The sequence below is a fragment of the Coffea arabica genome, chromosome 7c (assembly GCF_036785885.1).
Source record: "Coffea arabica cultivar ET-39 chromosome 7c, Coffea Arabica ET-39 HiFi, whole genome shotgun sequence".
Lineage (NCBI taxonomy): Eukaryota > Viridiplantae > Streptophyta > Magnoliopsida > Gentianales > Rubiaceae > Coffea > Coffea arabica.
In genome coordinates this window covers 18,373,776-18,392,442 of record NC_092322.1, presented here as the reverse complement: position 1 = coordinate 18,392,442, position 18,667 = coordinate 18,373,776, and the positions used below count along the sequence as shown (strand labels likewise).

The window sequence follows — 18,667 nt, the reverse complement described above, 5'->3', positions numbered from 1 at the left end:
ACTAATTGCTAAATACATTTATAGAGAAGGGAAAGTGATGTTCTGTAACACAAATCCGCCAATAGAGGGCATATGGAAAGTCAATAAACTCCCGCTCAAATATCAAGCTCACAGTTTTGGTTAAACCACGGCCAAGGCACTAGAATTCATTGCCATGCTTTGTTGAAAAAAGTTAAGATGATATTTCAAGTACCTGACAAGAACAATAATCTAAGACAGCGTAAAGAGCACAAACTATACTCCTAATTTTAAACCACCATCATATTTAAACAATACCGCTTACTACGCAAAGATCATCATATGCTGTTCTAGCGCAAGTCATATCGACAGGCCATACCCTTTTTTCAAGCCATCTTTTCATCATTGACCATGCTACAAAATGCCAAAAATTAATGGGTTAATTCCACTTTGTCCCCCCAAACTTTGAATAATTATTCACTTCACTCCCTAAACTTTAAAATGGGACACTTAAGTTCCTAAACTTATAAATACCTTCCACTTAAGTCCCTAAATTTATAAAATGGGACACTTAAATCCCTAAACCCTTATAAAATGGGACACTTCAACCACCAACGGCATTCAGGATTTGTTAACAATTTCCCTTAAGTGGGAAGTATTTATAAGTTTAGGGACTTAAGTGTCTCATTTTGAAATTTAGAGACTAAAGTGGATAATCGTCCAAAGTTTGGGGGGACAAAGTGGTATTAATCCAAAATTAATTGATAGGGGTCACTATATGATACTTGATAAGAATTCAACCAAGTAGATAAAAGAAAATCAATACACCATAAGTGACGCTAAAACAAAACATTTTCTTCACAGTCAAAATACAAGCCTTAGTAGCAAAAATCACAACATAGTAGTAAATATAAGATCTAATATTGAGAAAAAAATAACTTCTAAATTATACGAAAGGCAATTTGAGTTTCAAAGTAGTTTCTTAAACCTTTTCCTAGCACCCTGCTTGAGAAATGGAGAGAAGAAATTATTTGAATGGATTGCAAATTCAACTAAGAAAGTAATTGATAAAATTAGTGATACAATTACAAATATAAAAATAAGATTTAGCCATAACCCAAAAGAAAAAAAAAAGATAACATGAAAGACAATGGATAAATTTCTAAGCATTTCCTCTACTTCAAAGTCCCAAAAACTATTTTTCTCTATGCCTGAATTTTAAGAGAATATAAGAGTATGTTAGGAAAAAGAAATCAGATTCTCAATACAAGAATAATTCAAAAATTTGACAGTCGTCTAGGATTTTTTGCAATGAGCTTAAATTACCGATGCTTAGAAACAAATTCCATAGATATTTTAAATATTGTAAAGGCGTTTGAAATACAGTCCAATAGAAAACCGCCATCCCCACATGTAACCAAAACTTCTTGTCACATTCTTGAACTCTCCACCCTGCCATGCGAACCAGAAAAATTCAATCTTAGGTTGACCTCAGCACACATGCCATATCCACGTGTATGGTGAAACGGGTCCTATTAGTCTTCTAACTGTACCACTCATTGGACCAAATTAAATTACGTAAGCAGTGACAAGATTTTCATCGCTTGACCATTAATCAGAATGATCATCATTCATGATCTAAGCACGATTAAAGACCGGAGAAACTTCTATTTTGGGAAGCCAGTAAGAAATTTGGAAAACTAATCCAAGTTGTATTTAAGTTGTCGAAAAGGTTTCTTGATCTACAATTGACAACGAAAATGAGGACCCATCTCGTTGTTCATCATTGCCAGTCTAGCTGCAGTGCTGTAGCTATCAAGCATGCAAAGATGATAGCTACCATGAGGTAAATATACAAATTTTCAACATAAGTAGATAAAGAGCCGAAGGCCTCTGATGACCTGGAATGGTTTTCGTCGTCCTCTCACGTGCCGCACATGTGAGTCACAAGCCTTTTTTTTTCCGCGCGATGCGCCAAATACTTCCTCTCTAGGGTTTTCTTAAATTTCCTCGCCGCCGCCACCGCCGCTTTCTCTCTTCTTCCCTTCTCTCCTTCGCCTCACCTTTATCCTCAGAAGCTAAACCCATCCCAACAGTCCTTGATCAGATCTTTACCTCTTCCTCTTGCTCTCAAAATCTTTATTATCTCTCCTTTTCCTTTCCTTCCAACTCTTTGATTTTATTCTTGAATATTACTTCAATTTTTTTATTTTTTTTCTTTATTCTCATGTTTATTGCGCCTGCCTGCCGTCCCCAATTCCCCACTCAACTCGCCACACCGGCTACTACGACCAATTTGTCATGTCTCCCAGCTCCGGACGTCACAGAATTTAAAAGCTACCAGTTGCCACTTTCTGCTGGTCCCTAGGCTTTTCTTTTCTATCCACAGCACTCCACCCGTCCATCCGGCCCAAGCTTACAGCTAGATGAAGGAACAAAGCATAGGCCTCCACTACTCGTGCCAACTGCCTATTTGTTCCGTGTTTTCATTTAACATTTGAAGCTTCAAACCCTGTAAACGATACCTAACCTTTTCCACAATCGTCTTTTATTTTCGTTCCTTGGCTGAGAGACTGCCGACTTTGTCTTGGCTGGGATTACTTTTGATTTGTTGACTTTTATTTTTCGGTCAAATATATAACCGAAAGTGAAGCATTGACTGCTGCTTCCTCTCTATTGTTTCAGGTACTACCTCGGTTCTTCCGTTACTTTCCGTTAATTAGTGATTATTTTTCTCTCTTCTATTTGGTTGCGTCGATGTTTTGTCTTGTTTTTTCTGGAATGCAGCTAGAGTGTAGATCTGTGGTGGCCCTCTTAGAGATGATCTGAAAGAAAATCTTCAATCCCAGATCTTCAAGCTAAAGTAGTAGAGTGAGGTATGTGCGATTTTCTCTAATTTTTTTCCTAATTATTTCATTTCATAGGATTTTTTTCTGAATTTTCCTGAAATTTTTTTAGAATGGCAATATTGATTTTATTAGAAATGCCTCTACCAAAATTTTTCTGGTTGCTTTTCAAGTTTATTATTGCTAATTAATTGGATTACTGGAATGGACAGGTTGTTGCAGTTAAGCAATTGGATAGAAATAGACTTTAAGGTAACCGGGAATTTTTGGTTGATGTTCTTATGTTCAGTCTTTTATATCATTCTAACCTTGTAAATTTAATTGGTTACTGTGCTAATAGGGACCAGAGGCTACTTGTCTATTAGTTCATGCCCTTGGGATCATTGGAAGATCATCTTCATGGTATCATTTCAGGCATTCTTGTTCATTATCTTGTCAATTGTTTGCGGTTTAGTTATTGCATGCATTTTTAAGTTAAATTTACATGTTTACTGAAATTTACAAACTACATAAATTTTCTTAAGGAAGGCATGATGACTGTGTAAGTTTTGTTTAGTAAGTTAATTGGGTTTTTTCTACTTAAACTAACTTTTATGTTGATTGCTCTTTCTTTACAATAATGCCATTTATAAGGAAAAATAAAATGCAGAACTAATGAAGCCTCAAGGATAGAGCTTAGGCTCAAACTTGCTTATTCTAGGTATAGGGGTCAATATTCGTTTCAGGAAAAGGGGAAAGGTGGGGTTGGGGGCATATAAGTGGCATAGTATGGTGAATGGATGGTTTGGTGTTTTTAATAGTGGTGATAGCTACTAGCATTGAAGAATCTTAAGTCCTTTAAGGTACTGCCTTCATTATTTTGTCATTTCTCTCCATTTTTTTTCCTTCCATGTTTGAACTATTGTGGTGTTGCTACTTTTTGTAATTATCAGCTGTTCTTTTTGCTTGTTTCATGGTTGTTTGTTTTGATTTTTCTGCCCTGAAATTTTCTGTTGGTTTTTTGTCCGATAAAATCCATCTAAAGATGACCATTATTTGTGTTAGTATGGCTTCTGCCTCCGATTAGTGATGCAAATTTACTTCTTTTTCAATATCGAACCAGCCATTGCATTTAGAATAATGTCTTCTTTAACTTTCTGCCTTTTGTTTTCCCTGTATTCTATACTTTTAGATGATTTATTATTGTTTTCCTATTATTGTTGATCTATTAGGGTTCAGCTGCAGAAAGTGCTTTCTCGGGGATTTGATGAAAGTTCTTGGCCACTCCAAACTAAAACCGGCAAGTATACTCTACAAAAGATAAAAGGGACAATTACCTGCCATATTCACTCTTTTGTAGGTTAATACATACTTGAACATTTAAAATTGTACTTATGAGAAAATTGGAATAGCTACTCAAACTTGGTATATTTGTAAAATTTTGACAAGATTGATAAACATGCTATATTGTTTACATGGTATTTTTCTTACTTGTATTTTGCTAAATGGTTTAAACCATGCCATGAGATAAATGGATATATTCAATGATGCACTGGAATGTTTTCTATTTTCATGCTTAATAGTTGCTATTAATTCATTTTCTATCTTCTGTTGCAGCTTCTAGAAATAGCTCAAGTTCCTGATGAACATGTGAGATTCAATTTCTTCTGGTTTCTTTACCTTTTAGCGAAATGCTTTTAACTGTTGGCATACTGCATGCAATCTTGTGCAATTTAAACATTGTTTCTTTAAATAACTATTTCTACATAAGAAGGTCCCAGGATTGATGTATGTAGGGGTATAAGCACGTTACATATAACCAGTTAGGTTAATCAGTATGGTTGTTTACTTAATGTGGAGTTAGATTCATCGACCTATTTAGGCAACTAAACAAGGGTATCCAGAATTAGCCCATTCTTGATGTAACATCTTTTTCTTGGGTTACACAATTTCATAGGCATCATTTTGATATTAAAGGATTATGCTGCTCCTCTTTTTTTACAGGTGAATGAATTCAAGTTGATAGAGAAGTTCAAAATTTTCAATCCCAATAACTTGTAAGTGTTATGCTTCTCATTTGAAGCTAAAATATTATTTGCTTCAAGCACTGTGGGCAATGCTTCCTTCATGGAAAATGCAATGGAATGATATATTTCTACTATCATACAGATGGGTGAACTTGAAAGCAATCAAAAGACTTGTACAAAAAAGTGCACTGAAGATGGAGATTATTCCAAATCCAAAGGTTCTATTTCTTAACTATCTGTTCTGCATTTTGCCAATGTATTTGTTCTTCTATTTAATTTTGTCTGATTAATAGGAAGTAGATGGGGTGAAAGTTCTTCAACTTGAAACTGCTACTGGCGCTACAATAAGGGTACATTAACCTTATCTCTTGATATTCATTTAAACATCTTTATTTTCCATTTCTTTCCATTTAGGTTTATCAATATGGCATTTCACATTCAGTCTCCTCTCTACCAACAACCAAAGGTAAGAAGTAAAATCATTTACTTTCAGCCCCCACCCCCAATCAGTTCTTTGATCATGCTATTGAATTCTGTTTTGAATACTATATGAATTGCTATTTATTCATGCATTTAACCTTTACAGTCCGACCTGTACACTTTGTCTGATGACGGCTATGTGGTCTGCAACGAGGCTAGGAAAAATCCAACTAACCCAACTATGAATTGGGACCTGAATTTAAGAAGGTTGAGAGTTTAGCCCCCTATCTTTCTCCACAGGTTGAATTGTTTATATAGCTAATTGTTTTTTCACTTTTTTAGGTAGGCAACTTCTTCAGTCGTATCAAGTCTATTCCCAGTATTGTTGAACTAAACAGCCTAAAGATGAGTGGTGATGGTGGTTTGGATCTGGTATCACCCTGAAGGTAATACAAACTAACTACTTGTCTCCCTATTACTCTGTTTCCCTGTTACCCTGTTTCTGAAGCTTTATGGATGTATCTGTTCCTTGAAGATTTTCTTGTGATGTGGCAATTTGTGGTTGTACAGTGGTTTGTTATTTCTTATTTAGTGTCCATATGGCATATGCATTAATTTTTTCTTTTCTTTTTTTTCCCCTTGTTTTAAGGGGAAAGTGACAATAACTGCAAAACCTGGAACCAAATTAGAAATTCCAGACAAAGTTGTAATTGCTGATAAGGTAATATATGCAGCCGACTGCCTTAAAAATTTGGTTCACCGATTCAAAAAAAAAATTGGTTCATGGTGCATAGCAATTTGGCTTTACATTCTCTATCTATTGCCAGGTTATAAATGGCCTTGAGGATATTTAAGAGGTCTAATTCTCTGGAAGTGATGCATAGTTTTGCCATTTTTAACATTGAAAGAAATATTTGTTTCCATTTGTTTTCTTTGTGCAATTTTTTTTTAAAGAGAAGGTACTGAAAATTCGAAAAGTGATTGACTACTTTTGAACTATTTAAAAAGATTATTTGAGAGATATTTGGTGAATTATGGTCCATAAGAAAGAATAATTGGCACTGAGAATATTTCAAGCAATAAAAGATGAAATCCCTTCAAAAGTTGTATAATTGAAATTACATTGTTGATGTTAAGTTCCAAATTTTGAACTTTAAGTATCATCAACTCCAAACTTCATATTTATAGGGTTAACTGGTGGTTTAAGAAGAATTATTCTCAATTTCGCAGAATGACGTTGGATGTTAATGTAGGAAAAATTTAATCTGATTGAAAAATTCTTTTGTAATAATCCATTGTTCATTCTCTTCTGCTTGTTATACATGTACTTAACCCAAATCGTCATTTGGTTTTTTGTAGGACTGGTTCCAAAACTGAGCTTGCTCCAGTTTCAGTTTCAACAGGTTCTCGCACTGATGCAATACCATATTCTGGGAAATATGATGGGGTAGTTGGCATGTTGGGTACAATAGAAGCCATCAACGTTCTAAAGCGGTATGTTGGCTAAATTGGCTTGACTGACTCTTGTTAGCCCTCTTGAATTCTTAAATTGTACCATGGCCCAAAATTCAAGGTTGCAGTTGTTTGCTGGTTTGCTTTACCTAAATTTTTCGCTTGTTCGATGGTAGGTAATTTTTTTACGGAGTTGGAATCTTAGAGAATTGCCTTTCCCCCCTACTCCTTTATGTGTTTCTTGGATCCTTGCTTTACTAATGCTGCTATGCAATGGTCTTAATGCTAATTTTTTCATCTTTTTTCCTTGTATGCTTTGTTCTTTCCCTTATGCTAAATATCTGGCTGTGATTGTTTGCTGCTTTTTGATGTTTTATCTTTTCTGGAGTTTTGTTTGATTTCTTTTGGATTTGTCATAAGAGATGTTAAAAAGTAGGAACAAGTTTTTGGATACAAATCTGGAGAAAGTTTGTGGAGCTTCCCACACATTCATTTGGCAACCAAGATACACGTGATGCTTCGTCTGCAGCAATCCACCATGAGAACAAAGCTGTCATGTACCACTGCAAATATCCGCTTTTAAGGTTTATTGATGACTTCATTTTCATGTCAACGTCAAAGAAACGGGCCTCTTTGTTCTTCTCCCGGTTGCAAGGAGGATTTCATGGATACAACTGCTATATGAATAAAGGGAAATTTGGTGTAAATTTTGATATGGATCATGTATCAGGATTCAGGTCAAATAGACTCTATGTGGGTTAACTCTATGGTTGACCATAGAGTAAATTTTGAAATGAAGCTTATGGATTTGAAGCTCAAGATAAGATAGCTGATTTGGATTCCTATTTTCGTGAAACAATTTTGCCTCCTACTTATTCATGTATATTTATATTTAGCTCTGTACACAAATTATTAATTGACAAACATTTTTGTTCCATGAATCCATATGTCTAAGTGGGCATATTTTCTGTTTATCCCAACGCGCGCAGCGCGTTTTGTGCCTCCTAGTATTGAACAACAAAAGAAGAAAATGCATTACTGATATTTCACATCGTTCATGTAATTTGCGATTTCTCAACAAACCAATTGCATGTCAGTCATTTTGTTATTTGTCCTTTCTAAGTCAAATGAAAGAAAGAATCATGTAGTTGTTTTTTATTAGCTTGTAGGAAGAGAAATTAGGCATGATATTGGCAAAAGAAAATATCTCTTCAGCTTGGTTCGTCATTAAGATGTAGTATATTATACAAGAATACATAAAAATCAAATATGCCATATCTAGGCCTATGGGAGCGCATACTATAGAGTATTGCTTAATTATTTGTTGCTCCTTCACAACCATGGTTCGCCATCGTGGGTTGCGGTCGCGTCGTTGTCTCAGTTGTTTCACATTCGTCGTGGCATATTGGTTGAATATCGGGCGATACGCACATTATAACACATGAAAGTTTCCAAAAATTTTGAAAAAATTACTAAAATTAGAAAATACTAAAAAAGGTACAATTTAAAAAAATATCCGAGTCGACTCCGAGTTGACTCGGATATATCGACCGATATTATGTATCACGGATTCGAATCGTCCAATATCGGCCGAGTCAGAGTAAGCCGTCCATATCCGCGATTCGGAGATCGGTATCATACTTGTCCCCTCCGTTCCAGTTATGACCCGTCCGATACGTATCGATATCAGCCGATATGGTGAACCATGTTCACAACTGTTTCAGAAATTTTCCTCAAGATCTCCTCTTCTCACTCACTCGATTAGTATTGTAAATATAAATATTACTAGGTGTAACTCAGCAAGTTTGAGCTCTTCAACATGTTCCCATGAAGTAACGGTAAAGCTTTAGATAATGCATCTTCTGTTGTTTGAGAAGCAGAACCACGAGCAAGGAATGCTTCTGTTACATTGACAACTGACAAGGATGATGGAAGTTTGGAACATAAACTTCTTTATTGGGTAAATAGGAGCTTTCTTCACTTTCTGTTGAAGGCAAACCAACATAAGAGACTCTGAATGTTGATTCCTGGACAATATATGGTGGATCTTCCTACTCATGAGGATTTGACGGATCCTATTTTTGTAATCTTTAACTTTTACATTCGAAGTTAAAAAGGTGGTCTGCGTACAAGATGATTAGTGTCTTTTTCACCTCCAGATGTTAACTCTACTTGAGTTGATAAATAGCAGGAACTATTAATTGTCACTTAAATGGTTTCAGCAATGGGCGCTAGATTAAACTACAAAACTCTTAATGCAGAACTAAATCACGAGATGGTAGACATCCTGGTAAGTTAACGTTTGCTGCTTCAGAGATAATAGATAATCATAATTTATGTCATACCTTGTTGGCACACAAAAATGTGTGCAGACAGCGGAAGCAATTCTAACACATAAAAAAAAATGTGGGAAGAGGAGGAGAACAAATACACAATAAATCTTCAATAATTTTATTAATCCAAAACTCAAATATCAACAATAACAAATATTAAGTCATAGCCTTTCGCTCATGACAACCCACAAATCTCAACTATGAGATTTTCTATCAAACCTATTCTCTAGACTCAACTCAACTCTTCAATAAATAACCTACTAGACTGGTAGTATTTATAGACTCTAAAGTTTCCTAAAACAAATATAATTGTAAACCAAAACTTATTTGGAAACTGACTTGAGATTTCCTAATCTAATATGGAAACTAAACAAATAAGATGCAAAAAGAATTAGGAAACTAAACAAGAAAATAACCTGGTTTAATTTCCGTCATACTTTCTCAGACAAGTTAACTTTTATTCCTGAATTCAACAATGCACATTAATTTACTTGTAGAAAACACGGATAAACTCAATCAAACAACACAAACTAATCGTTGATTAAACAATCCTGTTTATAACCATGTCACGAGCTCTGCACATGGCTTCTAGTGGCTTGGCTTTTGGCATGGACACTCATGTCCCTTCAGCCAGATCAATCTCATCATCACTAATTCTTTTCCAATCAAAACTCTGAATTAGAGATCCTAAGGCCAAACCTACCACCCGCCGTGCTAGGCCAGAACCAGGGCAAGATCTCCTTCCCATCCCAAATGGAATCAGCTGTGATGGCTCAACTTGCAAGCCGTCAAATCTATCTGGTTTGAAGCTTATTGGATCATCCCAAACGTTTGGGTCCCTGTGAACTGCCCATGCATTAACTAGCAAAATTGTGCCTCGCGGAATATTGTATCCCCCAATTTTACAGTCATCGGACGACTCATGTGGCACTAACATTGGTGTTGGGGGGTACAATCGAAGTGTTTCTGAAATGATGTTATGAAGGTAAGGAAGATTGGATAGATCATGTTCCTCGATCAATCGATCAGTCCCTACTTGAGCATCCAATTCAGCTCGAGCTTTCTCTAGCACCTCGGGATGGTTGAGTAAAAGAGACAATGCCCATTCTATAGTCACTGATGAAGTGTCTGTTCCAGCCGTAAGCATGACCTACGAATAATATACTAGTGGTTCAATTGAATGCTCATTCCAATTCAACGGTTAATAATGACTAATAGGGAAAGAATATACTTACCAGTATAATCCCTTTGATGATTTGGTCCGTATAGTATTCTGGCTGCGATTCCTGCAAAGAAAGCAGATGATCGATCATCGTATTACTATTCTTGTTGCGGCGATGCTCTTCAAGTAAGCCCACCAAGAACGAGTCAAATTTGGTGAAGAGCTTCATCGAGTTTTTCTCGAAGTTTCCATAATCGATCCATCTAAACAGCGGTAGGAAATCTCCAGGATTTGATGCACCACCACGTTTAAATACCTCTTTGATAAGCCCCCGAAACTGCGTTGCTTCGTAGTTATCTTCTTCCTCGCCGAAATATCTCTTTCCGGCCACCATCCTCATAATAATGTTCAAAGAAAGCTCAGATAATCTCGACTTCATTTCAACCTTAGCAAAATCGTGGCGAGACTTCTGAGCCAGTTTCACAAGCAACCGTCTGATTTCATCTTTCCTGACGGACAAGAACATGTTCAAACGACTGGCCGAAAATATTTCCACCGAACCCAGACGGCGAAGATTCGGCCAATGCTCACCATATGGGGAACTGGTCATGTTGGTGTAGTTGTAACCAAAATACTTTCCTACAACAAAGCGAGGCCGGTTGGCGAGGATCACATCGTTCTTGGTGAAGCATTCCTCCACCGCCGAAGGAGATGATACCACCACTACTAGGCGGCTCCCGAATTGAAGGGAAATTATGGGGCCGTATTTTTGGGAGATTTTGTAGAAGGTTCTGTAGAGAGGCGGTTTCAGGAGGTAGAGATGACCTATTATTGGAAAAGCTGGTATTGGACTTGGTGGGAGGTTTCGGAGCCGCTTTGAAAGGAACCTTAAACTAAGAAAAATAAGAAAAGATGAAATCACTGTGTATACCCAGACAACTTCCATGCTCAATTCAGCTATCTGCATTTAAAATGGTTATTCTTATGTTCCAAGGAATTGTAGTCGCATAATATTATATATATATATAGGATTTCGAATCGCTCTTCCCATTTATTTCTTATTATATACTGTATTTTTAAAGAGGATCAACAGTAATTCTTCTGATTTGAGCCTGTTAGTTACTTGCCATGCGCTTAATTATCTATATGTTGGAGATTGCGAGTCAGAACACGACTTTTCTATCAGGAGGACAGTTCTATTTTTCCGTAGTCAGAACAGGACTTTTCTATTAGAAGGACATTTCTATTTGTTCCTGCAAGTCACATGTCGGTCGTTGCTTGCCATGAAGTTTGACCCCGAGAAGAAGAAGGGGGCGGGGCTACGCAGTGAGCCACTGTCCAATGATTGTCAATTACGTAATGTGAAGCTTAATTTCATCATTGACTTTGAGAGCACGACAGTATTACTTTGTCTAATATATATATATATATGTATGCATATTGAACACGTAATTGGAATATGATATATATTGAACATGTACTTGGAATATTCCATCTTCTTCCCATGCAGGTAATCCAATCACTATTTGTCAATTGGCCACCCCCACCAATTGTTACTTGTGGAAATTATACTCTTGCCTTTTGCCAACGGCTTATTGGGTTGTTGGCTGCTATCAATGTCTTTAAGTGCATTTGTGGCGTGGGAGGTCAAAAATTCCAATCTTACCTCCTATTAATTATCACTTAATATGTGATTTTTTAAAAATTCCATGGATATTATAATTTGTAGTTTAGTTTTTTCCTAATTACGAATTATACAATCAATTTTTTTCTAATTTCATAGATTTATGGTCTTTTGAATATACTAGTCAAATTGTAGGTTTAAGATTTTATGGGTTATTAATGATGTAATACTATTCAAAAGGACTAAGAAATCACTTGAGGATGACTGTTCTTTATTCTTCTACAACTTTTAATTTAATAGTATGTAAGATTAACAGTTTCTCTTTTTATTTTTAAGATTTGTCTAATAGATACCCATTAAACACTCGTTAAAATGTACATCAGATGTTGGATTTTTAAAAAAGTAATATTAATTAGAGAAAGTGTATAAATGTAAGAAAGGGTAATATTTGTTAATACACATACACAAATGGCAGATTAGATGGAATTGAAATGCGTTGATGAGTACCCATTAGACAATCGTTAGAAAAATCCTTATTTTTAAGAATTTTTTATTTGCTGAAGCCGCCAAGATTGACGTCATTACCGTATCTTCCAATCTTATACCAAGGATATTTTGTTTTCCTTGTCCTCTCACCCGCAATCACTAGCCTGCTGAATTTTCTTATAACGTCACCTTGATTTATTATCCATACCAGGGACTTCTTTGATAGGACGAAAATTAATTCTGGGAAAATGAAAATAGCTAGGACTGTTTGTGACGAAAGAAATTTACAGAATAGGTAAAAAAGTTGGTGCTTTTTTATTTCTTTATGATTTTTCCTCTTTGTTTGAAAAGAAAATAAAATCATGTGTAATATAGTATAAAACATCAAGTGGCTTTCAATCAAAATTCTTTCTGGCAGTGATATACAACACGGCATGATCATGCTCTAACCAATATTAACAAAATACATACAATTAAGTCTCTTCTACAAGCTAAAAACCATTATGTGAGATTGCGAGAGTCAAATAGATGAGTTATTTCAATAGAGGACAAGCCATACAAGTCTGCAATCCCGCACCATGTCTTATTAAATAAGTAAGAATCAATGTTTGGAGAGACCAGAATCAAATGAAAAAAGAAACCTTGACATCTAGCAGTATGAAATTGCGACACAGTGGCAAACTAAAGCATAAAACAAAAGGTAACTTTAGAAAACAACCCCTCCCATGTCTAATACACATTTGTAGCATTTGTTTATCCACAAGTTAAATTTTTATTAAAAAGGTTTCAAATCAATGACATAAAAAAGCATAGGCAGCAAAAATATAACATCATTTTAGTTAGGCAAATAAAAGAGCAAGATAGAAAATTCACAAGTGAACCTTTAACCCTTAAGACCAAAGTCAAGTACTATGAATTGAAATAAAATGTGCAACAATAAGGAATGCACAAAAGATGAAAAAACCAAAACATAATTGTTACCTTACCTAAAGTCTAAAACTGATGAATACTAGGGTTGTTAATGGGGTCGAGCTAACTCGAATTCAATTCGTTCGGTCTGAAAAAAGCATACTAAACTTAATCTTTAATTCGATTCAGCAGATGTTGGGTCTAAATATTAGGGCCAAACTATATGCAAGCCGAGCTTGGGGCATGCCACTCAAGCTGAATAAAGGCCCATATCATATATGAGTATAATTAAATATATAAAAAAATATTTAATAATATCTATAATTTATAATTATACATATTATGACATAAAATGTTAATAATTTATATATCAATTTATATTAATTCATAAATATAAAATATATATTATATATAATTATGTATTTCATTATGAGCAATGATCAAGGGTGATTTAAATTCAAAATTCATATAATAGTGTGAGTTGAGCTTGAACCTTAAGCTCAAAAGTCCAAAACTTGAAAATTCGTATAATTTATGAGCCAAATTTGGGGTTGTCAAAACTTGGCTCACAAGAAAATTTGTGTAATGTTTCTTATCCCGTCCTCTCCAGAATGCTTTCATGTTTTTTTTTTCCTTGGTTGAACTCACCAGAAAGTTCACTGCAAAAGAAAATTTATGTAATGTCATCTGAAATATGCTGGGTTTGGTCTATAAATTTATGTAAAATGTCCTGGGATACGAAAAATTAGGAAGAAAAAGGCACAATCAGTCTGAAACATATAACTTGGCTTGTGTTCACAGCAGAACAATTGAACAATGAAATGCAAAGCAGATACATCAACCTTCTTCGGAGCAGAAATATCGCTTTCGTCACATGCATATTGCTTTAGGCTGTAAGGATAGCAAGTAAAGAAGCTTTGCATAGCACAGAGTGCAAAAATATTACACAGAATTAAATCAGAATTTGATTTCTCTTTTTGCTGAGTCAAGTACAAAATGGGGGAAAAAGTGGATTTCATTTGGAAAAATAAAGTCACCTAAAATAGTTATTACAGGAGAATTAGAAGAATATACCTTTCTTATATAGAAGGTTATTAGACATCCTATGTACTTGTTCTGTCCTTAAGAGGTTACATAAATCTTCCATAGTCAACAAAGATAAAAACAAAAGTGAATCCTAAGTTAGCATCTTGTTAATATAAAGGCAAAATGCCAGTACAGGTTAAAGCCACTCTTTCTCGCTTAAATCTCCAAGTATAGATAAAATCCATAGAATACCAAAGAAGCATGCCAAAAACCATAGGAGACCACGTTCTAGCAAGAAAATTTGTATAAAAGGATAACCAATGCTCCTAAATAGGGAAAATCGTCCAAAACATCCCTCACATTTTGTAAAATAACTTTTTTCGTCCCTCACTTTTAAAAGTATAATTTTATGTCCCTTACATATTCACATCGGTCAAATTTAGTCCCTAACTAGGTTTTCGATCATTTTTTAGCCGGAATTCATCATGTGCAAGGCACATGATCATTTTTAAAGGGTGAATTTGTTAAATTATATTTTACATAATCTGATCTATAGTCCTCCATATTTTATAAAATAAATTTTTTCGTCCCTCACATTTTATAAAATAAATTTTTTCGTCCCTTACATTTTATAAAATAATTTTTTTCAACCCTCACATTTCAAAAAATGAATTTTTCATTTCTCACTAATTATGTGTGTGGATACATTTTTTTTAAACACGTGTATATGTCTATTTAAACACATGTATATGTCTATTTGATTTTGCTTAATAATAATAGTATAAACGCATGTATGTAATTGGACCCAACTTGTGGGCTATCTTCTTTTTTTGTATGATTATGACTAATATTTACCAATAGAACCTTAATTTCCATATTTTTATTGTATTTTGACCGAAAATAACTTTATTGGCCAACTTAACAATGAATGTAAGATTTTTTACTAGCTAATACCAGATGAAATCAAATGATCACGTATAATATATAGTATTCATATTGTTAAGTGAAATCAAATAGACACATACATATATTTATACTATTCGTATTATTAAGTAAAATCAAATAGACATATATATGTGTTTAAACAAAATGTATTCACACACATATATTTTTTTTTAGGGTTTCCCTTACACACATAATTAGTGAGGGATGGAAATATTCATTTTTTGAAATGTGAGGGATGGAGAAATTCATTTTGTGAAATGTGAGGGATGAAAAAATCATTTTATAAAATGTGAGGGACAAAAAAATTTGTTTTATAAAATGCGGAGGACTATAGATTAGATTATGTAAAATATAATTTGACCAATTTATCCTTAAAAAATGATCACGTGCCTTGCACGTGATGGATTCCGGCCAAAAAATAATCGGAAACCTAGTTAGGGACTAAATTTGACTGATGTAAATATGTAAGGGACATAAAATTACACTTTTAAAAGTGAGGAACGAAAAAAGTTATTTTACAAAATGTGAGGGACGTTTTGAATGATTTTCCCTCCTAAATATCTCAAATAACAGTGATGTCATTGTCAAAATAACTTTCTTAACTTTCCATTTTTCCAGGGGCTTATAAAATTCAACATCAGTGTAAAAGGATCTTTTTTGAAGAACATCTAACATTATGATTTTGCAATAAACACTGTCACTGACAATCTCTTTTTTAGCTAAAGCAAGGCCATGCATTTCCTTGGAGACGAGTACAGGCATAAAATTTTGATGAACTACCAACAGAAGTGCACATGAACTCCTCCAAATGTAAACGTGCAGCAACACTTTTAACAAGATAGGAAACTTGAACAGAAATTTCGGGAAAAATTAAACAGATATTTGCTTAGAATTTTAGATGCAAGCGGGAGAAAATTTCAGGAAAGAAATCACAGAAATAAATATTGAACGGAAAACAAAAATCAAGAGGCAACAAAGAACCTTAATACTCTGGAGATACGTTCTTCTCAGATACCGATATTACCTTTCCTCCTTTAGGATATTTCTTGTTCGATGAAAAAGGCACTAAAAGTAAGCGTTGCCTTTCTCTTATGTACAAGACCACCAGACGCACCCCAGCTTCAAGCGAGTCACCCGATGGAACTTGCTGAAATAGATTCCCCTCCAGCGAGAGCGGATTGGAAAGATAAAGGAGCACAAACAAGGGTTGTTTGAAGCACTTGCTTCCAGTTTTCACAAAAACTCTCTTATCTCGATTATCTGTACACTAATAACTTAAATGCCACCTCTACCATGGCTGCCACTACCACATTTAGGTTGTTAGAATATGTTCAAATATTGAAAATCTGGACAAAATTCTAGAAGTAGCGTTCTCCGTTTCATTCGTAACGGGTTCCAACCGTCATTTGAAGAAATACTACTCCATACATATTTCTAACGATTAATAACTGTTTAGGAGATATGAAACCTTATTTATATGGGCCAATTTGTGATCTTTTGGTTGTAAACAAAAAAGATCTACAAACTCTAGAAAAATATTGCATTTCTCTTCTTTGTTCTGGGGGTTGTAACAACTTAGTGCAGAGTTTTGGAACCAAATTTCATCTTTATCTTAAAGGATATTCATCCTTAATCTTTTGCACATTATAGTGAACGAATAAAGGGTTAAGGAAAGTGATTTGTAATCACGATGTGAAGCCTTTTTCTTGTCAGTTTTGCAGCCATATTATAGTATTCTCTTTGTTGCTTTTGTAACAATATTAAGGCTTTATTCTTCCTTTGAAATGGCAGGCACTATAAAAGATTTGGCTTCCAATATTGTTAAACTTGACCGTTTCGATGAATTCAATTTCATTTATTGAAAGAAGCAAGTGCATTTCCTTCTTGTGGCCCTCAAAGTGGTGTACGTTCTAACTACTCTAAGCCTTGCAACAAATGATGAAGAAGAGATGTTGGATGACATCCACAATAGGCAAAAATGGGACATGGATGATAAGATCTGTAGGGGACACATTCTCAATAAAATGAGAAACGAGCTTTTTGATGTCTATCATTCGGTGACAATAACCAAGAAACTTTGGGACAAGTTAGAAACAAGGTACATGAGGGAGGATGCAACAAGTAAAAAATTTCTTGTCTGTAGTTTCTTTAATTATAAAATGATAGACAAGAGGCATGTTATGAATCAATTTGCTGAACTTGAAAAGATGTTTAATCATCTTTCTCAACACAATATGCTCATGGATGAAACAATTGTTGTTAGTTTCATAATTCACAAACTAGCATCCGCTTGGAACGATTTCAAGAGAGATCTCAAACACAAAAAGGAAGAAACCACTATTGAAAGTTTTGGTAACATTTTTTTTTTGTGTTGGGGAAGAGTTTAGAATGTAGGAGAACAAAGATCCTACTTCCAAAGTGAACATGGTTGAAGAGGGACAAACAAGCAAGTCCAAGGGTAACAACAAATCCAATCAACCGAAGAATCAATCCAACAACAACAAGAAAAGGAAGAAAAAGGGGAAATACTATCATTGGAAGAAGAAAGGGCTTTACAAATATGAATGCAAGCTTCTCAAAAAGAAGAAGATGGAGAATCCCAATTCTTCAAACAATGAAGTAAAGAGTCTTGTGGTTATGATTTTTGAAGTCAACATAGTTGAGGAAAATTTTTCTTGGTGGATTGATTCTAGTTCTACCTGAAGGGCATTACAAATATGAATGCAAGCTTCTCAAAAAAGAAGAACATAGAGAATCCCAATTCTTCGAACAATGAAGTAAAGAGTCTTGTGGTTATGATTTTTGAAGTTAACATAGTTGAGGAAAATTTTTCTTGGTGGACTGATTTTTGTTCTACCTGAAGGGCATTTCAAATATGAATGCAAGCTTCTCAAAAAAAAAAAAACAAAAAGAAGATGGAAAACCCCGATTTTTCAAACAAATAAGTAAAGAGTGTCGTGACTATGATTTCTGAACTAAATATGGTTGAGGAAAAATTTTCTTAGTGGATTGATTTTGGTTCTACCTACCATATATGTAAGAACAAGGACTTTTTCAAGTCTTTGAAAGAAGTGATGATGAACAACCCATTGTATACATGGGCAATATAGTGACTACTCCTATTAAAGGGGTTGAGAAAGTAGATTTAAAGTTTACATCTAAACATGTTGTAACTCTTACAAATGTACTGTTTGTTCCAAAAGTGAGAAAGATCGAATCTCGTTTTAGGTAGTTTGATGAATATTTTGGATTTAAACTTGTATTTGGGGTTGATAAGTTTGTACTCTTCAGGGGTGGTATGTTTGTAGGCAAGTGCTATATATGTAATGGCATGTTCAAACTAAATGTAATGCCTATTAATAAGTTGAATAAGAATATTTCTTTTGCTTATGTGCTTGAGTCTACTACCACTTTGTGGCATAATAGGTTCGGACATGTTAATTATAGGAGGATACATGATATGATCGAACTTGATTTCATGCCTAAATGTTTCCAAAAGG

General features: G+C 34.6%; 2 protein-coding genes across 9 annotated transcripts; one reads left to right on the top strand and one right to left on the bottom strand.

The window, feature by feature from the left end:
• Positions 1–1,706: 1,706 nt before the first annotated feature.
• On the top strand, positions 1,707–7,553 carry LOC113693597 (UTP--glucose-1-phosphate uridylyltransferase-like). Of its 8 annotated transcripts, none has more exons than XM_072058377.1 (13): positions 1,707–1,897; positions 2,644–2,834; positions 3,017–3,056; positions 3,145–3,206; positions 4,016–4,083; positions 4,401–4,433; positions 4,788–4,840; positions 4,953–5,028; positions 5,104–5,160; positions 5,397–5,497; positions 5,573–5,676; positions 6,590–6,724; positions 7,103–7,553. In XM_072058377.1, exons 4-11 carry the CDS (start codon positions 3,173–3,175, stop codon positions 5,574–5,576), a joined length of 426 nt encoding a protein of 141 aa, XP_071914478.1. In that variant the 5' UTR covers positions 1,707–1,897; positions 2,644–2,834; positions 3,017–3,056; positions 3,145–3,172; the 3' UTR covers positions 5,577–5,676; positions 6,590–6,724; positions 7,103–7,553. The 8 variants fall into 8 exon arrangements, with proteins under 8 accessions (XP_071914478.1, XP_071914483.1, XP_071914480.1 ...); XM_072058382.1 differs by lacking the exon at positions 1,707–1,897 and adding an exon at positions 5,225–5,276 and having other exon boundaries at positions 1,920–2,834; XM_072058379.1 differs by lacking the exon at positions 1,707–1,897 and adding an exon at positions 1,922–2,643 and having other exon boundaries at positions 2,750–2,834.
• Positions 7,554–9,110: 1,557 nt separating this feature from the next.
• On the bottom strand, positions 9,111–11,263 carry LOC140010807 (cytochrome P450 81Q32-like). The gene is made up of 2 exons (XM_072058375.1): positions 10,251–11,263; positions 9,111–10,165 (listed from the first exon to the last, which is right to left on the bottom strand). Exons 1-2 carry the CDS (start codon positions 11,142–11,144, stop codon positions 9,632–9,634), a joined length of 1,428 nt encoding a protein of 475 aa, XP_071914476.1. The 5' UTR covers positions 11,145–11,263; the 3' UTR covers positions 9,111–9,631.
• Positions 11,264–18,667: the final 7,404 nt, after the last annotated feature.

Coding starts and splice junctions, on each gene's coding strand:
- LOC140010807 (XM_072058375.1), bottom strand. CDS start 11,144: ATGCAGATAGCTGAATTGAGCATGGAAGTTGTCTGGGTATACACAGTG. Junction 10,166..10,250: donor TCATCAAAGGGATTATACTG/GTAAGTATATTC, acceptor TATTATTCGTAG/GTCATGCTTACGGCTGGAAC.
- LOC113693597 (XM_072058377.1), top strand. CDS start 3,173: ATGCCCTTGGGATCATTGGAAGATCATCTTCATG. Junction 4,434..4,787: donor CTCAAGTTCCTGATGAACAT/GTGAGATTCAAT, acceptor CTTTTTTTACAG/GTGAATGAATTCAAGTTGAT. Junction 5,029..5,103: donor AGATTATTCCAAATCCAAAG/GTTCTATTTCTT, acceptor TCTGATTAATAG/GAAGTAGATGGGGTGAAAGT.